Here is an 18,389-nt window from a genome sequence, read left to right as displayed (position 1 = left end):
TTAGACACTGAAGTTGCATTTATTTTCCTATTAGTTTGGACACCGTATTCAACTTTGCCTCAAATATTGTTAAAGTTTACTGTTTCAAAACAAAGCTATACACTTTGTCACATTTTTGGTTTTTTAAAGTAATATGGTTCTTTTATCACAGAAGCAGTTGCTACATTGTGCTGAAAGGTGAATTCAGTTCACACTTGGTAGAGAAGGTAGAACGAAACTTTCAATCAGTGCTTACAACACCACTGCTTTTCAATTTGTCACCTATGATCTAAATCAAAATAAAGCACGCTGATTCTTTCCCCTGCTTCATTGCTTATGGATCAGACCCTCTATAAATACTACAGAGGCTATGAATAGTTCTGATTTCTTCCTCCAAACATTCATAAGACAACTCCTTTTCATCATCTAGCATCTCTTTTTCCATGACACTGGTGTACACGAGAGATGACAAAACTAAGGACAGCAAAGTTTCAACCTCAGAAGCTTACCAGAATCAAGCTGTTCACCTCATGCCTACCCTGCCCCTTCCAATCTTACTCCTTTACCTCTTCTCACATCCTCCCTCTACATCTCCTCCACTTCCATTCACATTTGTTTCTTCTTTCTCCATCATGTTACATAGAACTGCTAATACAACTGTGCCCTCTGCCATTTTCATTTCTCTGTCCTGCATTACTATTTAAATCTCCAAAATACTTTACAGTCTGATACTGAGTGAAGGTGTTGACCACACACACATCACTAAAAATCAAAGTAAGTGCACAGTTTACCAGAATCAAACACTGGCCCACGGCTCTTTTTTCTTCCGCACTTACTTTCTTGTAAAAAACACAGTGATAGGGGTGAGATTAAGAGCAGTGTGCCACAAGCCAAGCAGTTTCCAAGAAAACCACAACCAAGTGGGAAGCCACATTAATTACCTTCAGCAGATCTAGTTTCAGATGTAGTTCCCCTTGAGTAGAAGAACAGAGGGCCCCAATAATAATGCTCATATATTCTTCATAATTGATGACTGATAGCTGCTCCAAGATGCTTAGAGTAGCACTCCTGTAGCACTCATCATCCAAAAATATCTTGATATATGGTACCATTCCATAGTCCTTCAGAACAACTGGGGAAAAAAATACGGTATCTTTTGTTATTTAAACTACCATTTATTTGTAGTTTTCACAGGCAGATTTTTCAGTGTTGATGTGAAGTGCCACATTTCTACAAATACAGCAGGAGAGGCAAGAAGAGCTGGTTAATCTAAAGACAACACAACCCGAACAGCACAAGAACAACTAGGGATAAAATGACTGGATGATCATGGTTTCTAATCATCGGAGATGACAGCTTCCCAATACAATAATGAATGAAAAGGAAAAGACACCTTATTAATTTTCAGCTTAAACATCTCTTTAGTCTACGAAGGGGACTGACTGATTGTGACAATATGTTTGCACTGTGCAAGATGCAAGAGTGAATTAAGTGAGTGGATTCCAGTATTCAGAAAAGTTCACTTGTGTATTATTACGTTCCACAAGATTCCCCCCACGTACACCTCTTAGGTGTGCCAATACTAAATGTATGAGTGGTACTTAGCATGTGTCTGATCCCATCAAGATTTCAAATAATAGATACCATGGAAGAAAATCTGGATGAACAAACAATACACAAAACTCACACACAGAGTTTTGTTTTCCACAAGGTAAGTTTGTGTTTTCTATGTAAACACTTCAGGAGTATCCACATGGATGGGAAAAGCAGGGTGACTACTGAGATAAGACTCATTATGCAGGATGAAAATATCTTTGCCAGATTTCTTCCTGGTGTAACATTGTTATCCCTACACTTCCAGCTTTTGTCCTCCACTTCTCAATGAAGCACAGAAGTTGGAAAATTTGTTGGTGTTCTTTAAGAGGCATCGTGACCACTTCCCACCAAATATCACAAAGGTAAAGCAGTCATATGTCATTTCTTACCAGTGTTCCTCACAGACCCCACTGTAAGGGCGGCCACCATCTTCAGCATCACAGCATTTAATTCCTTCTCAGTGCCTTCTTCCAGACCAGGCAGATGAGTTCCAACTGTCAGTATATTAAAAGATGTAATAAAATTTATACAAGACATGGTTAACTGTAGCTAAAATATATTAAACTGAAAAGGAAAACCAGTTCTCCAGCAAATTCTAGTTTTCTCTTAAATATTACTTACAGGCTACCTGAACCCTAAAATGAGCAACAAAATACAGACAGGGCACTGTCTAGTCATCAGGGTCTAGTCCAGGATTGGGAAACACAGGTCTGATTCTATGCTCTGCACCCCAGATCTCCTGCATAATTGTAGTCAATACTGGTAATAGTGGTATTTCCACTTCCCAGCTGATGCAGTTACCTGTTTAAGTGATATCTAGTAGGACACACACAAATAAAAGAACATTACAGGTTATAAGCTATGAAGTGGTAAAATACTATAGCAACAAGGAGTACTTAACTAAACTAAAAGTGAAGAGCAGAAACCCCCCGCATGCTCAAAGGCAAACATTTCCAGGATCAGACAGTAGGTTATTTTTAGATTTAAAAGTCTTGAAGTTTGCAGGCTAAATTTCTGGAAACCAAAAGAGGGAAGCAGTGATCACTTCACACAGTGTCTTCCCACCTGTCCCTCCTCATCTGTGTGTCTAAATTTACAAATACACAGCCATTCAATCACTCATTCTATAAAATTTAGATCACCGAGTGATCTAAAGAAGTGAAATTAATACAAAGACAGAAGAAAGACCCTATGCACGAGCTCATAACCAGAAAGTAACTTTTCAAGAACCTTGATATTTATCTTGACAATTTTCATCTAAGTACTCTTGTACAAAACTCTAGCTCTCTGATATCAAGAACACAAATTTAAGTGTCCTTGCAGGTAATGGAAGTCTGCACTCCAGAACTTCTGTTGCAATTCCTATTCCTTCTGTTGCTTGCAATAAATGTGTATAAATAATTCAATTGTGCTTGCTGCATCAGAAGTTATACCTGGTACTTTGGGTCCCTCCTCCTTTACTAAATGACTACTGCACTTAAATTTAAAGGCATTTCCCAATTCATACAGCACAGAAAATGTTATAATGCATTTTTCCCTCTTTAAAATAGCAGTTATAAACTTTTAAATATGTGAGTCTCTCCCCTAAGTCAGCTATACCCCACAGTTACCATGCCACGTAACTGTGGTAAAAAAAAAACACAACAGGAAAACCTTCCTGTTTTCATAATAGGAGATAACTATATCAGATAAAAAAGGGTGGTAGTAATATATGGCCAAAAATCAAGAAAGTGCTTTCCACCACCAGTCCTCAGGATTAAGTGTTATTTTCAGAGGAACTAAGCACTGTGGAAAAATTTCTTCCTCTACTTTCAAGCTGGCATCCTAGAGAACCCCAAATTGAGACCTGTTTGAAAGTGTGGGATGAATATTACCCGCCAGAATAATTCATCATACACTGGTGAAGAGTAGCCCAGAACTGTTTAGGCTAGTGAATAGAACAATAAACATCTAAGATTTCAGAGAGAATTCAGCTTAGTATGTCATAAATTTAAGCCAGCTGGCTTGCAGACAAAATCTAGCTACTCAGGATATAAAATTTATAGATTGACTGTAGAAAGAGATTCATTCATTCCTATTGATCTGCCTACTTCAACAGTCATTGTGAATGACATTAAGTTGTACCTGACTTCCTCAGGATTTTGGCTTGCTTCCTCAAAAGTGCCAGCAGTAGGCCTAAGAGCCCAGAGTCACGGAATATGTCACTGAATAACAGATCCTTCTTGGTCATGCTGAGAAGGCACCGGAGAGCTGTTAAGGTGCAGAATGGCACTATGTTTTCCTTTATCAAATACTGAACCTTCTTCAAAATTTCATGGGGGACATAGGACAGGTCTAGCACTATGGACGCCACCAGTCTGAAGAACTGGACTTGAACAGAGCGTGGTTTGAAATGGATTATGTCAGTAAACTGGTTGATAGGTTGCAGTGTCCATTCCAGAAGAAAGAAGTTCACTGTGTCCCAGACCCATATGGTACCAATTGCTGCCAAGATTCTTCCGCACAGATGCTGATCATTACTTTTCTGGAAAATGGACTGCAACACCTGAAAAGCCTGGAGGTTTTTCACTGTCATTCCTGTGGGATAAAACCAGGCGAAATCATTTTTACATCAATGTATTTTAAGACTGCAAGCACCATAACTATGATGTTAAATCATGTCTGAGAGTGGGAATAGGAGTCACAGACACAAGGGATGTGATTGGGAGGCATGTTCTCAACCTTGGATCAGATCCTACAGCTGACACAGTAGGTTCAATTTGACGTAGGTAGCATTCAGGCTCCTGCAGCATGAAGCACATAGATCAGAAGATGCCATCTCATACTCCTTTCTCCATCTTAAGACACGTATTGAATAGAGCTTAATTTTTCTATGACCTACCTACATAGCCACATATATATATACTGTACCAGAAGATCGTGTCCGTTCAAAATCAAAGTGTGGTAATTGTGGGTGTACAATATTGCCAGAAACTTTCAGTTCGGTTTTTCCACAGGTTGTAAGGCAAGTCAGCATGCCCAAGATCTCGTCCAGATAGAGGTCTCCTTCATTTTGCTGCAAGCCCTCACATCTAGGAACAAAACGTGGGACAGTCACATGTTCATGCCTTAGTAATACAAACATTTTGGATATATCACTGGGTACTGAACACACAGGAGCTACCCATTTTACTCCCTGCTCCTCCTCAGTCTATTTTACTGTATTTTTATCTTGTTTCTGTGACTTGTTTAACCATCTTACAAACAGTAACTCCACACCATGGTGGCACATTCTGAATCAGAACAAAACTTACAAACTGAAGAAGAATACTGAAGTGACACTGTAAGTCTCCTGAAGAAAAGGAAGATAAATGTTGGAATTTAGTCCAGTTACATGTACTTCAAAAAAAAAAAAAAAAAGGAATTCTCTCCAAAAGAATGCCTGTTTTGAGGAGTAAAAAACGTAAATTTTGTGAGAGATCAAAAAATTAAAACAGACACTTCACATTAAAAGGTAGGCATATGGTGGGCAAGGTAAGGGACTTGCTAACTGAGATAAATAACAGAAAAATCTCAGCCCTTAGGAAGGGAAAAACATTATATCGCCTGAGCTTTGTGAATCAGACATCAAGATGGAATGTCTCTCCTACATAAGGAAATAGTTTGAACTGTAACCCCAGGTTTGCCATAGTTTAGACTGAAGTGAGAGTGTCAAAAGGCAGAGCGCTGCTTATCATGTCATCTGTACTGCTTAAAGGGGTTAATTCTTAAGAAAAACTGCAGCATCTGGGCATGGGTTAGCAGCAGAGCAATAGACTGATACTGGAAGTTAGGAAAATCTCAGAAGAAAACAAAATAAATATGTTCTGTTTTAATCTAAACAAGGGGGAAAAAAGGGGCCCCAAACGCTAGTATCTGTTTTGGTGGGAAAGAATGCAATCAGCAAGATTCTTTTTACTTGAAAGAGAAATTCCAGACATCAGAGAAGAGGAAACCTGGTTACACAAAATGGTCAGGAAAGCAGCTCTCTGTTTATCCCTTTCTGCCAGTATCTGCTGGGAAGGAAGACAAATTTGAAGCCCTGAGCACCTGTATGCTATTTCTGTTTCTCCAGCCTAGTTGCATCAGTTAAAAAGGATGGGGGCAGTCATAGCCCTTACTGACAAAGATCGGGTGTTTCTGTCCTGATATGGATAGAGTTTAATCAGAAATATACATCTCAACACAGCTTATTTATAAGGGAAAGCTAGACAATCTATGGTAACTAAAAAAAACACTGCTAGAAAAAGACAAAAAACTTTTTCCAATTGTAGTTGTTGATTTTGTGCCACCCAAAAATCATCAGAAATCATATTCACCTCCTGATATCTTTGGATTCATGATTCAAATTACAATCCTCTAGATCCAAATTACAAAATACACACACCCCACCTCAGTCTGATGTACTAGGCAGGGACCAAAGTTCTTGCAAGTGTTGGAGAAGTAGTACAAGAAAAGGCAAAGCCACAAAGGAAACAACAACAGATTGAGATGATGTGGAAATGATCTCTTCATACGATATTAAGGAAAACCAGAACAAAGCTCCTAAGTGCTTCTGGCGAAGTGGTATAATGTACTGTTTTGACATGGCAAACTCTAAGCCTGGTTAGACAATGCAAGGAGACCAGGAGAGTAAAAGATTCTATTTCATATTTTTGCTTAGGATAACTAGTGGAGATTTGTCATATGTTCATATCCATCTCAGGTTTGAAGAACATAACCATTTCAGATATGTTTGTTTGTTTTCTGCACAGCAAGATCATCTTTACCTCCCTAGCTGACTGCATTCCTGGATCAAGAGTTCACCTTAACTAAGACAAATGTCTCTGACCTACATCCCCTCTAATACTAACTGATGAAGAACCTTTGTCTCTTGTTCGGTAAGTCCCTATCCCAATTGTAAACTAACTTCTCCTACCGTTAATTTCTGTTGTGGTTTCAGTAGAAGAAGTTATGTAGAGGTTCCCTTCTTAAAACAGCAATAAAACATCAATAACAGGGTCTTCATTACTGGCTTTGCATCTACACAGAATTACCTACATGATTCGTGTTTTAAAACAGACCACCATGCATTCTGAAAAATAAGTTTTAACATCCTCTAGAAACCCACTAAAAACCTCTTCACTTACCTGAGTAAAATTTTTAGCAGGAGTTGGTAGCCATCATTATTTTCAAACTCTGTTAATAAAGCTGATGATATAGGATAGGAATCTTTCACAAAGCACAAGACAATACTAGCAGCTTCACACACATCACAAGCAGGTAGAGTATCAGCCAGTTTAAAGAGATTCTGAATAGCTATTTTAATGCAGTCCACAGCTGTGGGGAAAAAAAAAAAAACTATAGCATGTATTTAAGAACTGACAGTCAAACAAGTTCAAAGTTACTAACAAAAATGGAACAAGAAGTTTAGAAACTTATTCCCAGTGAAATAGGAGTCAGTTAACTCTTTTTCTAGAAAGAAAATACAAGAGAATATATGAACATTACACTCATCTCATAGACTACATGAAGAACATTTCTGGTTTTAAAGTATGCATGTATTTCTTTGCTTAACCCCTAGAAGCTGATTCAGTCTCAGGAGCATAAACCTCCAACCCACCCACTCACTAAAATTCATACACAAGTGAATCCAGCTGTCTGAGGACAAGGTAAGTGGAGGCTGACATATTTAATTGTCTTGTACTAAGCCAATCACACATTCTGTGCAAAGTTCACAGATTAATTCTTTGCTCAATGAGGCATATATAATGGGATACACACACCGTGCTCTGAGCAATGAAGCCTAGTTTTCTTGCCTAATCTGACGGCCAGTCCTTCCAGGACTGCTTCAAAATGTATCAAAAGTTCAGTACTGTTAGAACTATTATTCCTTAGTCTTTTAATCTCACCCAGGAAGCCAAATTTTTATTTAAAAAATAAAAATACCTATATGCAGTTACCTCATGACAAGGAATACTGACAGTAAAGTGTGGATTATAGAACTTTTTTTTTTTTCCTTCTAAGAAATTGAGAATCATGGCCTTTGCACCACTTAATGACAAAAAAATTGCTTATGCTAATAAAGCCTAGGAAGAAATGAGAAAGTAACTCAACCAATCATGATGTTGTCGCAAAAGGTACTGTTCCTCTGGCAGTGCCCTCAACCTTGTATTTAGAGTGTGCATAAGCCTTAGGCTCACACATTGAGTCACACAACTTAAAAAAACCATCATACATCTTGTCCTTGCCTACATTAGTGTGATCAGGTGGGACTGGCTCTTGCCTGTAATTTTACTTTTTGTGCAGAAAACACTTCAGTTTCCAGATGGCTATCAGTACTAAATAAAGCTCCTGTCTAGAAAGTCAAGAGCCCATGCTTTGCAGTTGACTGACTACCGGATGATGTAGAGATAAAAATCTATCCCAAGGAGAAAGACTCTTCTTGAGAATTCATTCTCAGTGGAGCTATGAGGAAAGGAGAAGGTAAATTACTAAACCAAACCTTGTAGGTACACAATGCTGTTTTTGGTCTGAGTCTTTGAAATTGTTCTCAGCACATGGCTTGTAGGTACTTTCCACGAGTGGCTACACTGGTCCCAAAGGGAAGAAGTTGCTATAATTAATGACTGAAGCTTATCAGCTGCCAGAAGTTCCTCTACAGCTTGTTCCTCTCTGTACATGTTAAGCATTATCTGAAAAGCAAACAAACACCAGCTACAATAAACACCTCTACAAATATTTGGGAGATGAAGAAAAATCCATGGTGGGGGGCAGGTTATAGCTTGATACTAATGCCAGGAGAAAGGATGCAGTGAAATGAACAAGTAAAACTACCACTGGGATATTCTTGATGGATTTTTTCTCCACTTATAAAGACATGTTGTTTTGTTTAACAAAAAAATAAGAGATACAGTGGCATCATCTTAGATTGTTTTATGCTGCTCCTGATGCTTGTTCAATGCTTTTCAGTCCAAATTTCCTCCTTTTTTTGGAAGTTTGAATCAATCACCAGCTAAAAGCCTAAGTGAACATCTGAGTACTCAGGGCAAATGAACTCCCAGAGGCACATCTCACCTTAACAAGCATTTCCTGAGTTTGAGTGTCATCCTCACTTGTCTCTCCATCATCACCTGTTTTCTTCAGAGGAAAAGTAAAGAAAAGGTACAGGCACTGCATCAGAGCAGCTGGAAGGCCAGATCCAATGATGTTCCACATAGTTCTCTAAGTAAGGAAAATAAAAATCAGTCCTCCAGAAGCTGACCACAGTTTCCTTGTGTTTCTACACAGTGAGTGTAGTCATGACAGATGAAAGACCTACTTGAGCATTTTATCCTTACAAGTGCTCTAGGGCACACAAGCGTGGCAATTATATAGCATGGCTGCACAAATCCACTTGGCAGAAGTAAACAGATTGGCCGTGTGTTGTCATAGCTGTTCCCAGGACTTCCTACTCCAGCTGAACTACAGCTTTGACAGAGACACTTACTATGTCCTGCATAAGAAGACCTACAGTCGATAAAAGCACACAACCTGCAAACTAACTAGCAGCTAAAACAGCAGGAAGTCCAGGGACAGACAGTGCCCCCTTTATCATTAGTTCACAGGACACCCTACAGCTATAAAGGTCTGGTATCTTAAAAGCCTGAATTCTCCATTCCCTCCTTGACCCAGCATAGCAGCAATTTAGCTATAATGCTTTTGCTTTTGTAACATATTGAATAACCGCACACACACACTTCTAATTATAGCTTTTATAAATGCAAGAGACACCATTTATCCACAATGTTTCTCAATACTTACTTTCTTCCCATCTTCACTACAGCTGTGTACAACTTAGAGGAGTCCCAGTGTGCCTGCTTGGCACACAATAATCAAAACAGAAATAAGCAGCTAATTAAACAGAAGAGTGAGGTTTTGTGATATGAAGTCTTGTAAGTGTGTGTGATACAAAAAATAGCAATGTCTTAAATCTGAAAAACACAAACCTCATCAGGAACTTCATGCTGTGGCTAGCTAAATATAATTTTATAGAGCTGCTTATGACACGGAACATGTCCACTAGAAGCTGACAATAAGATTTTATTTTCATGTATCTGAATAAGGATGAGACAAACTGCTCAGCTCAATGTCAGATAAATGCACCCCTGATGCTCATCAGGAGGCTGTACTGCTGGTGCCAGTCTGCACTCAGGATGGCTGTACAAGTAGAGTTTGCAAAATGCTTCGAAACACTTCAAAATGAGAGACTATAAGGGAGACTATAAGGATGGAAAATCCAACCACTGCATTACCAGACAGATCCTTACTAGTCTCCTTTTTGATATGTAAGCTGGAGTGACAAAAAAAGGTTGAAGAGCAGTGATACACAATGGAAATAAAAAAGATAAATCAGAGAAACACTAGAAAAAACAGCTGCCTGATGATCAAAACAAAAAGGGTATCTGAAAACACAGAGCTCTTACTTCCCTCTTTTAGAAAAGCCTGCACTATAAACCTGGTGGTGTGTCCTCTATCTGACCATATACCCTGGGCATGCTGAAGCACAAAGCATTGGGGATAACGCAAACATTATGAGACTTAGGTGTTCCACCGCTGAGGTGGCTATCCAGCTTCTCTGAAATAAAAAGGAAAAAAAAAACAAACCAAGACAAACAACAACAACAAAAAAACCCTTTGTAGTAATTTCTCTTACCAAGTCAGTTTGTGAGAGCAGATACACCGATTTCAGGAGCAAATGGCCATCTTCTACTTCCCCTTTCTGTTGTAGCAATTGCTCCAAAGCCAGACGAGCTTCCTCTGTCACCACAAAAACATTAAGCTTTAATTCCTTAGTGAAAGATAAAATGCTGCTTTGATCCTTTCTTAACAGTTCTGACAAATGTAACAAAATTACAGTAGCAGAAGTCCACTGAAGTGAATAGAAGGACATAAAAGGATTTTGATCCAGCATCAGGCTCAGGTCAGTTCATGTAAACTACATGTTTCAAACTGACAAGCTTCACTGGCAGTACCAGCTCAGTTCATGAATTCTGCCAGCTGACCAGTGTAAAGAACGTACAATAGCTACCAGGAGAGCCATGTGTGGCTAGCAGTATTTTTCTCATTAAAGAAAGCTCCTCAGAATAGTGTGTAGCCTACTCTTTTACTGCATAGCTGCAGTATTACACATTTCCAGCTACAAAAGTTCCAAAACCAAGGTCAGCACGACATACAAGGCCAGATCTTCAGTGCAATCATCCAAAATCAGTGCTAGCTCACACCTACTAAAAGATCTGGCTTGCTACACTTGGCATGTTCCTGTTCTCTCTTTATTTCCCTCATGGTAAGCACAGACGACAGCTGAATGACAGCACATTCCCAGAATAAGTGGATCAGTGGATATGGTATGGGATCATTACCTGCAGGTTTGCCATTGAGGTTCCTCTTAATTTCTTTTGTCAGAAGCTTGGAAACCTCACTGGCTAACAGCTGAATGTTGGGGAATACGATTACTCCAGCAGACTGTTCCCAGGCCTGAAATCCAAGTGTAACTGGTAAGTCTTTCTGATACAGCATGTCTTTGGTAAATTGAGAAGTAATAATAAATATAAATAAACAAACATAAAGCTAACATTCCCCTGCATGTAATGCACCTACTAGAGAGCATTTACGTTATTTTCTCTATTGAATACAACCAAAACTATGTAAATGTTTGTCATAGCCCCTGTGTCACTAATTATTTGTATCAAAAAGCATGCTAGTCTCTTCTGAAATACAACACGAACACCCTATACCCTGAAGAGGTTACAGCTATAGTTCTCCAAGAACTTTTCAGTAAAAGTATATCCTTCTCCAAAAACTAGTCTCCCCAAAACTAACGTTAGTCATAAACAAAACCTGAGTTTTCAATTGAATAACAATTAAAAATTGTGTTTTCTCTGTTCAGTAAGTCATTGCACAGTCTCAGTTACTTAGAGACTGAAATGGGATTGTAACTGTTGCTCTAATCGAGCATTTGCAACAAATCTGTCAAAAAGAAACAATGGTAATACAGGACTACTGCTCCCAGGCAGTAGTATACTGACCAAGATTCACTTAAAACGGAACTATGTCTTTCAAGTCAATAAATTTATACAAAACACAACAAACAAACAAAAGTAAAATCCTTTGGGTTTTTTTGTTTGTTTGTTTGGGGCTGTGGTATTTTTGTTGCTGTTTTGATATATTCATAAAGTTTCTGCCTTTCAATTCTACTCTATTTTGGTAGGAAAGTAAGGCTCAAAATCAGCATTTCTTGCCAGACAGAAATAATCTTTGTTGCAAACTAAGGAAATAAAAAAAAAAACTCACAGGGAAAGGAGCTGAAAAAAGAGCAATATTCTAACCCAAAAGGCACCAGACGTGATTTTGCAGCAACATGAGTTGTCTAACCCATTAACCTACGAGGTTAAGATGTAGGCTGCCAGGCCTGGATTGACAGCCTTGCCTGGCTAGGAATTTACAACATTACATGCCAGCTTACATCATGAGTACAGATTTGTGCTAATATACCAAAAGATGCACTTCTAAAATGCTGAGATGATGACAGTAAATATTTACCAGATCAGGATTTCTAAACATTTCCAATGCTATAATAAGCACCCCTAAATAGTAAGGCATAGTCCTAAATGCATAGCTAACCGAGGAAACAAATTTATAGACAAGTTTATAAAACACTTGTTCAAGAATGGACAAGCAATTCAATGCAAAACTTACAAGAGGAACAACAGCAAGACTTGATGGTTCCCTGCTCTGAATCTGACAAACAGGTCCCTTCTCAAATGTTTCTTAGCCTTGACTTTGGGGGAAAAAAAAAAAATTCAAAAGCAATTAAGAAAATATTCCAGTAGACTAATACTGTCACACCCAACTGGCCTCCGAGAATCAGGTACCATTACTTTTATATAGAACATCTGACACTACACATATCAATGTGTTAGCAATGGTGCAGCATTCACCTCTAAATACCAGGCTGCCATCCGTCTGTCCCCAGCAACCTTGAAAATGTTCTTTACAAAGTCTCCTCCTTCTAAAATCTCAGAAAATCCAAGCTGCAAGGCCAGATGATGAAAGGAAGGTGTGGGAATATAACGGAAGATTGGCGAGGAGGATTGTAAATATGCTCAAGTGACTTGCATCTGGGGTGCCGAAAAACACATATATCATACTAGTAACTGTTGTTTAGTCTTGGGTGCTGGACAAGTAGAACATCTGCATTCAGATAACATAGGCCTGTGATAAGACTCGGGGGCACCTAATTGTTCATGCCTGAGATTCCTGCCCTGCTGTGAGAAACATCAAAGCACAGTGGAAAACTACCGCCTGCTAGAAATCCTTTATATACAGGCGAAGGCAGCAGGCCCGGAATCTCTCACTCTGTCTAGCAGGAACCGAGCTCCGCGGTGCCTGCGTCCCTGCTTGCGTGCCTTTGCCCCAGGTGCTGTTTCGGAGATCCCCCGGTTTGCGAGGTAACGGGAATAAATTTGCTCTTTGTATTTTATCCGTGGTCTTGTGGCTGTTCCTGCGTCCTGCCTGTGCCGGCTCACACAGAAGGTAACAAAAATAAGACATCTGTTCTCCTAAAATAATTTGGAGCAGACACCCCATAATACTATCTGCCAAGAAATCAGTGCAACTCTCTGTGAAAGAAGAGCCTCTATAAATATTATTTCCTTCCCTACCATTGCTTTCAATTACTTGTACTTTGCTGATGGTGGCTTGTGGACAAGCTATTTCTTTCCCTGCAAAGTGCCAGTCATCTGTCGAAGATCAGGCAAGCACCTACTTTTTACATCATTTTACTGCATTGACCTCTGGAACTGCATCCAACTCTTTTCCGGGCTACAAAAGAGTGAAGTGCAACCCTACAGTGTGCCTATCACTTAATTTTCAATCAATCAACAACCTTAAAAAAAACAAGCTATTTTTTTCAGATTTGGCCATGAATGATTTTCATAGACCTTCAGTTACAGGAGCAAGATCCACCAATTTCTCCACTTCTGATGCAGAAGTGAGGGAAGATCTGTAAAAAACACAATGACAAGAAACCCACGGACACTTAAGAATATACAGTGTTTGTCATTAAGCTATACCGTTTTTCAGAAGAAAGCAGGGATAGATTCCTGCCCCTCTGCCTCGAAGAGGAATACCCTCTGAACACTTCAGAAAGGACTTGTTATACTCATTCTTCTGCTAACAGAAAGAGCAGGATAAATTTTAGAAGTTCTGACCATACGCAGCAGAGAGCAGTAATCAAAGCTTCATAGCAATGCTACCATTGTGCAAATATTTAGCTAGTCCATCTCACTACAGAACAGGCCACTAATGTTCTGATTTGATTTTATAGGTGATCTTCCTCCCTAGAATATGTTCTCCTTTAAGAACAGACCTAATCAGTTTCATATGCATCTTCGAGCCTATAAAATATCTGTATCTGGAAGAATATCAACCCGACTCCGTTCCAGGAGTTCCATGCCTTCAGGGGAAACTCAAATAATATGGTATCAATGTAATCTGATTTTCTTTCTTCCTTTTAAGCCTGTTTCTACATGTTTAATATTCTGCCAAAAGTTCCCTGTGTCTGCTGTTGCCATCTGTCCTTCCTATTCCATGCTTCATGGACAGATGCTAGCTCAAAAGCCAGCTATGTAACAGAACATTCTGATACTTTCTGAGGCACCAAGAGGGAAGATATAGAGGGCACATTAAAATGACTCCCAGCCTAGGCCTGAATCACAAGTAGATGGCTAACATTTTCCTCCTACACCTTTTCCTTCTACATCAAGGAGTATCAGTGAGTAACGAGCCCCCACACCCAGGTGGCTCCTGTTTAGTGCCCTCTCTCTCCAGCCAACTGAGTAAGAGCTAAAGCACTCTTAAGACAAAAAGACAGATGCACTGTCATCTGTGTGATCATACAAGGAAAGGAAAAACAAGAGACGAAAATCCTCCAAGGAGGGAGAGGACACATGCAGAGTCCCCTGTTAAACAGGAGGAAGCAAGGTAGTTTCTGTAAGAACTTAATAACATGTACAACTCAAACTGAGATGCATTTCCCCAAACCAGCGGCTTAACACAAAGCAGAAGGCTGGTACATGAAAGGAGTAAAATGCATATGGGGAAGGACATGATGACCCAAAGCTAAAGGGCCAGATCCTCCACAATGTATCCCTAAATCAATGATGCAAGGCCAAAATGCTCTAGCCACACATCTGAACCTAAATGCCTACAAAGCACTGCAAAGCTTCACTGATACATCTAAGAAAAGTGAAGGGGAAGAATCTCTCTCTTAGGGCACAAAATCAAGTGTAAAGCTAATGAGAAATTCACATAGAATCACACAGAATCACAGAATCAATCAGGTTGGAAGAGACCTCTGGGATCATCGAGTCCAACCATTGCCCTGACACCACCATGTCAACTAGACCATGGCACTAAGTGCCATATCCAGTCTTTTCTTAAACACATCCAGAGATGGTGACTCCACCACCTCCCTGGGCAGCCCATTCCAATGTCTAATGACCCCTTCTGAGAAGAAATTCTTCCTAATGTCTAACCTGAACCTCCCCTGGTGAAGCTTGAGGCTATGTCAGCTTGTCCTATCACTAGTTGCCTGGGAGAAGAGGCCGACTCCCACTCTGCTACAACCTCCCTTCAGGTAGTTGTAGACTGCAATAAGGTCACCTCTGAGCCTCCTCTTCTCCAGGCTAAACAACCCCAGCTCCCTCAGCCATTCCTCATAGGTCATACCCTCCAGACCCTTCACCAGCTTGGTCACTCTCCTCTGGACTCGCTCCAGCACCTCAACGTCCTTCTTGAAGTGCGGGGCCCAGAACTGGACACAGTATTCAAGGTGTGGCCTCACCAGTGCCGAGTAGAGAGGGACGATCACTTCCCCAGACCGGCTGGCTACACTATTCTTAATAGAAGCCAGGATGCCATTGGCCTTCTTGGCCACCTGGGCACACTGCTGGCTCATGTTTAGCAGGCTGTCGATCAGCACCCCCAGGTCTCTTTCTGCCGGGCCGCTTTCTAACCACTCTTCCCCCAGCCTGTAGCGCTGCATGGGGCTGTTGTGGCCGAAGTGTAAGACCCGGCACTTGTTCTTGTTGAACCTCATGCTGTTGGTCTTGGCCCATCTATCTAACCTGTCCAGATCCCTCTGTAGGGCCTTCCTACCCTCTAGTAGATCGACACTCCCACCCGTCTTGGTGTCACCTGCAAATTTACTCAATCTCTACGTCTAGGTCATCTATAAAGATATTGAACAGCACCGGCCCCAGAACTGAGCCCTGGGGAACACCGCTAGTGACCATTCTGAATATATTCTGTAGTCAAAATATCCTTTAGGAACTTTAAATCCCCTCTTTGCAAGATTACTGCAATTCCACCCTACAGAAGGGAAACACATGATGGGTATGCATATGCACAACATTGCCAGTCTCTTAGCAATACTCAGCTTGCCTGCTGGGGAATAGCTGTCCTTTGACCCACTGGTATTAAAGTTTTTTTCTCATGTGTCATTATAAACATGCAATTTCCTGCTTTGCTATCCAATTTTTAATTCCTAAGACTTCTAGAGAACAAGAGCAAGAGATTTGTTTCCAGTGACATGCGCATATGCAGTGCAACAGCTCTTCTGCTCAACTATAGCCTTTGGTTCAGGAGGGACACTCCTCTATGCAAACAAATCCAGAAGTTCAGAGGAAGTGGTGAAAAGTGAAAGCTTCATTCAGTAATCATAAAATATCTGTAGGGCTGTTTAGAATAAATGAGAAGGCCACTTCTGAGACTCCAGGCTATACACTCGCTGCCTTTTCAGACACTTCCATTCATTTTGTCTGCACTGCCTTGGATCAGTGCAAGCTTGTACTCAAACACAGCAAACTCTTCACTATAGGCATCACCACATCCTACTCACAACTCAATTGCTTGCATCACACTGACACCAACGGGTGACCTGCTTCAGTGCTGTTAACTGACACCAGCATCTACAGTGATTTTGAAGTCTTGCTCTGCACCAGGACTTAGAAGCTTCACAGGTTCATGCTCCATCCAGCTGAGTGAAATGTTTATGACTATCTGCAAGTTATTCCTGCTTTACTGTCATGAACACCAAAGATTTCATAGCCCTTAGCACAGTGATTTCCCTGCACACGCAGTTCAAAATGTCCCTCTCACTACAGAGTATCACTTTTTATCTCCCACAATGCTTCCATATAAACAGAGTGACCATGTCATTATCATTTTTTTTCCTCACCTACCCAGATTCCATACCCATAAATACCCATGGTAATACAAGAGAAAAACAATTTTTCTGTGCTATGACATGGCCACAGTGCATTTAAAGATAGGCCACATTTTCTGCTCCTCCCAGTATAAGCTCTGCTATTGTCACTGTATGGTCCACTCAAACAGTTCCCTGTACATTTCACATACTCTAGCAAACCAAACCAACCCATAAGGCTCCCATTCATTACAGAGCTCTTCCGGTTTCACCTTTCAATAAGGCCATCTCAGAAATTGTTGGCTGATGGAAGCTCTAGGGCACAGGGTAGGGCAGCCTGCTAACTAAAATGTTCTAGTTCTCAGCTGTGTCCCTCACCCACAGTATGACCTTCCTCCCCTCATGCCACAGTTTCCCTGTCTATAACACAACTCCTCTCTCAAGCACTAAAATTAGACATCAGCACTGTCACTAACCCAAAAATTCCATCTTAAGACTGTACCCCTGCATTTCCCCTAGCTGGCTGCATGCCACAACCACATTTTCCCACACTGAAACTGTGCTCAGCCCCCCATTAAGTAATAAAATAGATGAGGCAGACATGAAGTGACTTCTTCACAGGGTACTCACTTTGAAATATGCCTGTCTCATCAATATATCCCTTGAGTCTAAGAACAGAATTTAGCCATTCATGGAAGTACAGCAGTGCTCCCTCATATACTTTTCTCATGCTAACATAGCAGGTTAGTTCGATGAAAGGAGGACAAGAAATGGGTTACCCAGGCTCCCAATGGAATAAAAACAATTATCACCTAGACAAAGAGATCATGCTCCAATTAAATCCACTGGCAGCTAGGGTGACCACAGAATGGATAGAGCAACAGAAACTCACGTTTACATCCTTGGCATCTGCACCAAAGGCAACAAGGAGAACAAACCTTTAAGAAGAGGGGAAGAAAGTCCAGCAGTCTTCTCTGTTGCTCCTCTGGGATGAGAAATGGAGCCACCTGCTCATACTCTACAAACTGTCTGCCTAGAGTCTCCCACTGGAGCATGTGGTTCTGGGGTGGCTTGTCCTTGCTGTGTGCAGGCTGTCCCAGCACTTCTGCTTTGTCTCCATCATCAGGGCTTTGCTCTTGCTGTTCTGCGTTGCCAGGTGAATCCTCCAGCTGCCACATGAATTCAGCTGCTTTGTCCATGCTGAAATGAGACCTAAGTTAAAGATTTTGTGTTATTTACAGTTAGCATCATCTCTTACCAGTCAACTGTCCCATGAAACTAAACACTGACAGTTTTAACTATGGAAGTTGGGGAGTTTAGAAGTATGGAAACACTGGCAGCCACTGACTCTTTTCTAATTCTGATGGCAAAGCACTCTGCTCCTGAACAAGAGCATTACCACCGTGATATCGCATGGACAAGCTCTCTCCCACAAGACACGTGTGCATGTGCTACACAACTCATCTGGGCTTTGGCAGGACAAACTGGTAAACCATGCAGGAAATCTGGATTCCAGCCCCAGCTTTGCCACTGAGCCAGATCCCCTCCCTCTACATCAGTGACTCCCAAT

General features: G+C 40.7%; 1 protein-coding gene across 1 annotated transcript in view; it reads right to left on the bottom strand.

Annotated features, from left to right (window-relative positions):
- Positions 1–18,389, bottom strand: part of WDFY4 (WDFY family member 4) — a 143,326-nt gene that overhangs the window by 119,819 nt on the left and 5,118 nt on the right. The window contains exons 2-11 of the mRNA XM_068398245.1: positions 17,758–18,031; positions 10,974–11,088; positions 10,268–10,371; positions 8,650–8,796; positions 8,078–8,267; positions 6,723–6,912; positions 4,486–4,646; positions 3,700–4,152; positions 1,965–2,069; positions 921–1,111 (exon numbers count right to left, since the gene is read on the bottom strand). Coding sequence (XP_068254346.1) covers positions 921–1,111; positions 1,965–2,069; positions 3,700–4,152; positions 4,486–4,646; positions 6,723–6,912; positions 8,078–8,267; positions 8,650–8,796; positions 10,268–10,371; positions 10,974–11,088; positions 17,758–18,018 — 1,917 coding nt within the window. The 5' untranslated portion in view covers positions 18,019–18,031. The remainder of the gene's footprint in view (positions 1–920; positions 1,112–1,964; positions 2,070–3,699; positions 4,153–4,485; positions 4,647–6,722; positions 6,913–8,077; positions 8,268–8,649; positions 8,797–10,267; positions 10,372–10,973; positions 11,089–17,757; positions 18,032–18,389) is intronic.

The sequence above is a fragment of the Nyctibius grandis genome, chromosome 4 (assembly GCF_013368605.1).
Source record: "Nyctibius grandis isolate bNycGra1 chromosome 4, bNycGra1.pri, whole genome shotgun sequence".
Classification (NCBI taxonomy): Eukaryota; Metazoa; Chordata; class Aves; order Nyctibiiformes; family Nyctibiidae; genus Nyctibius; species Nyctibius grandis.
This window is presented reverse-complemented; position numbering and strand designations above follow the sequence as displayed.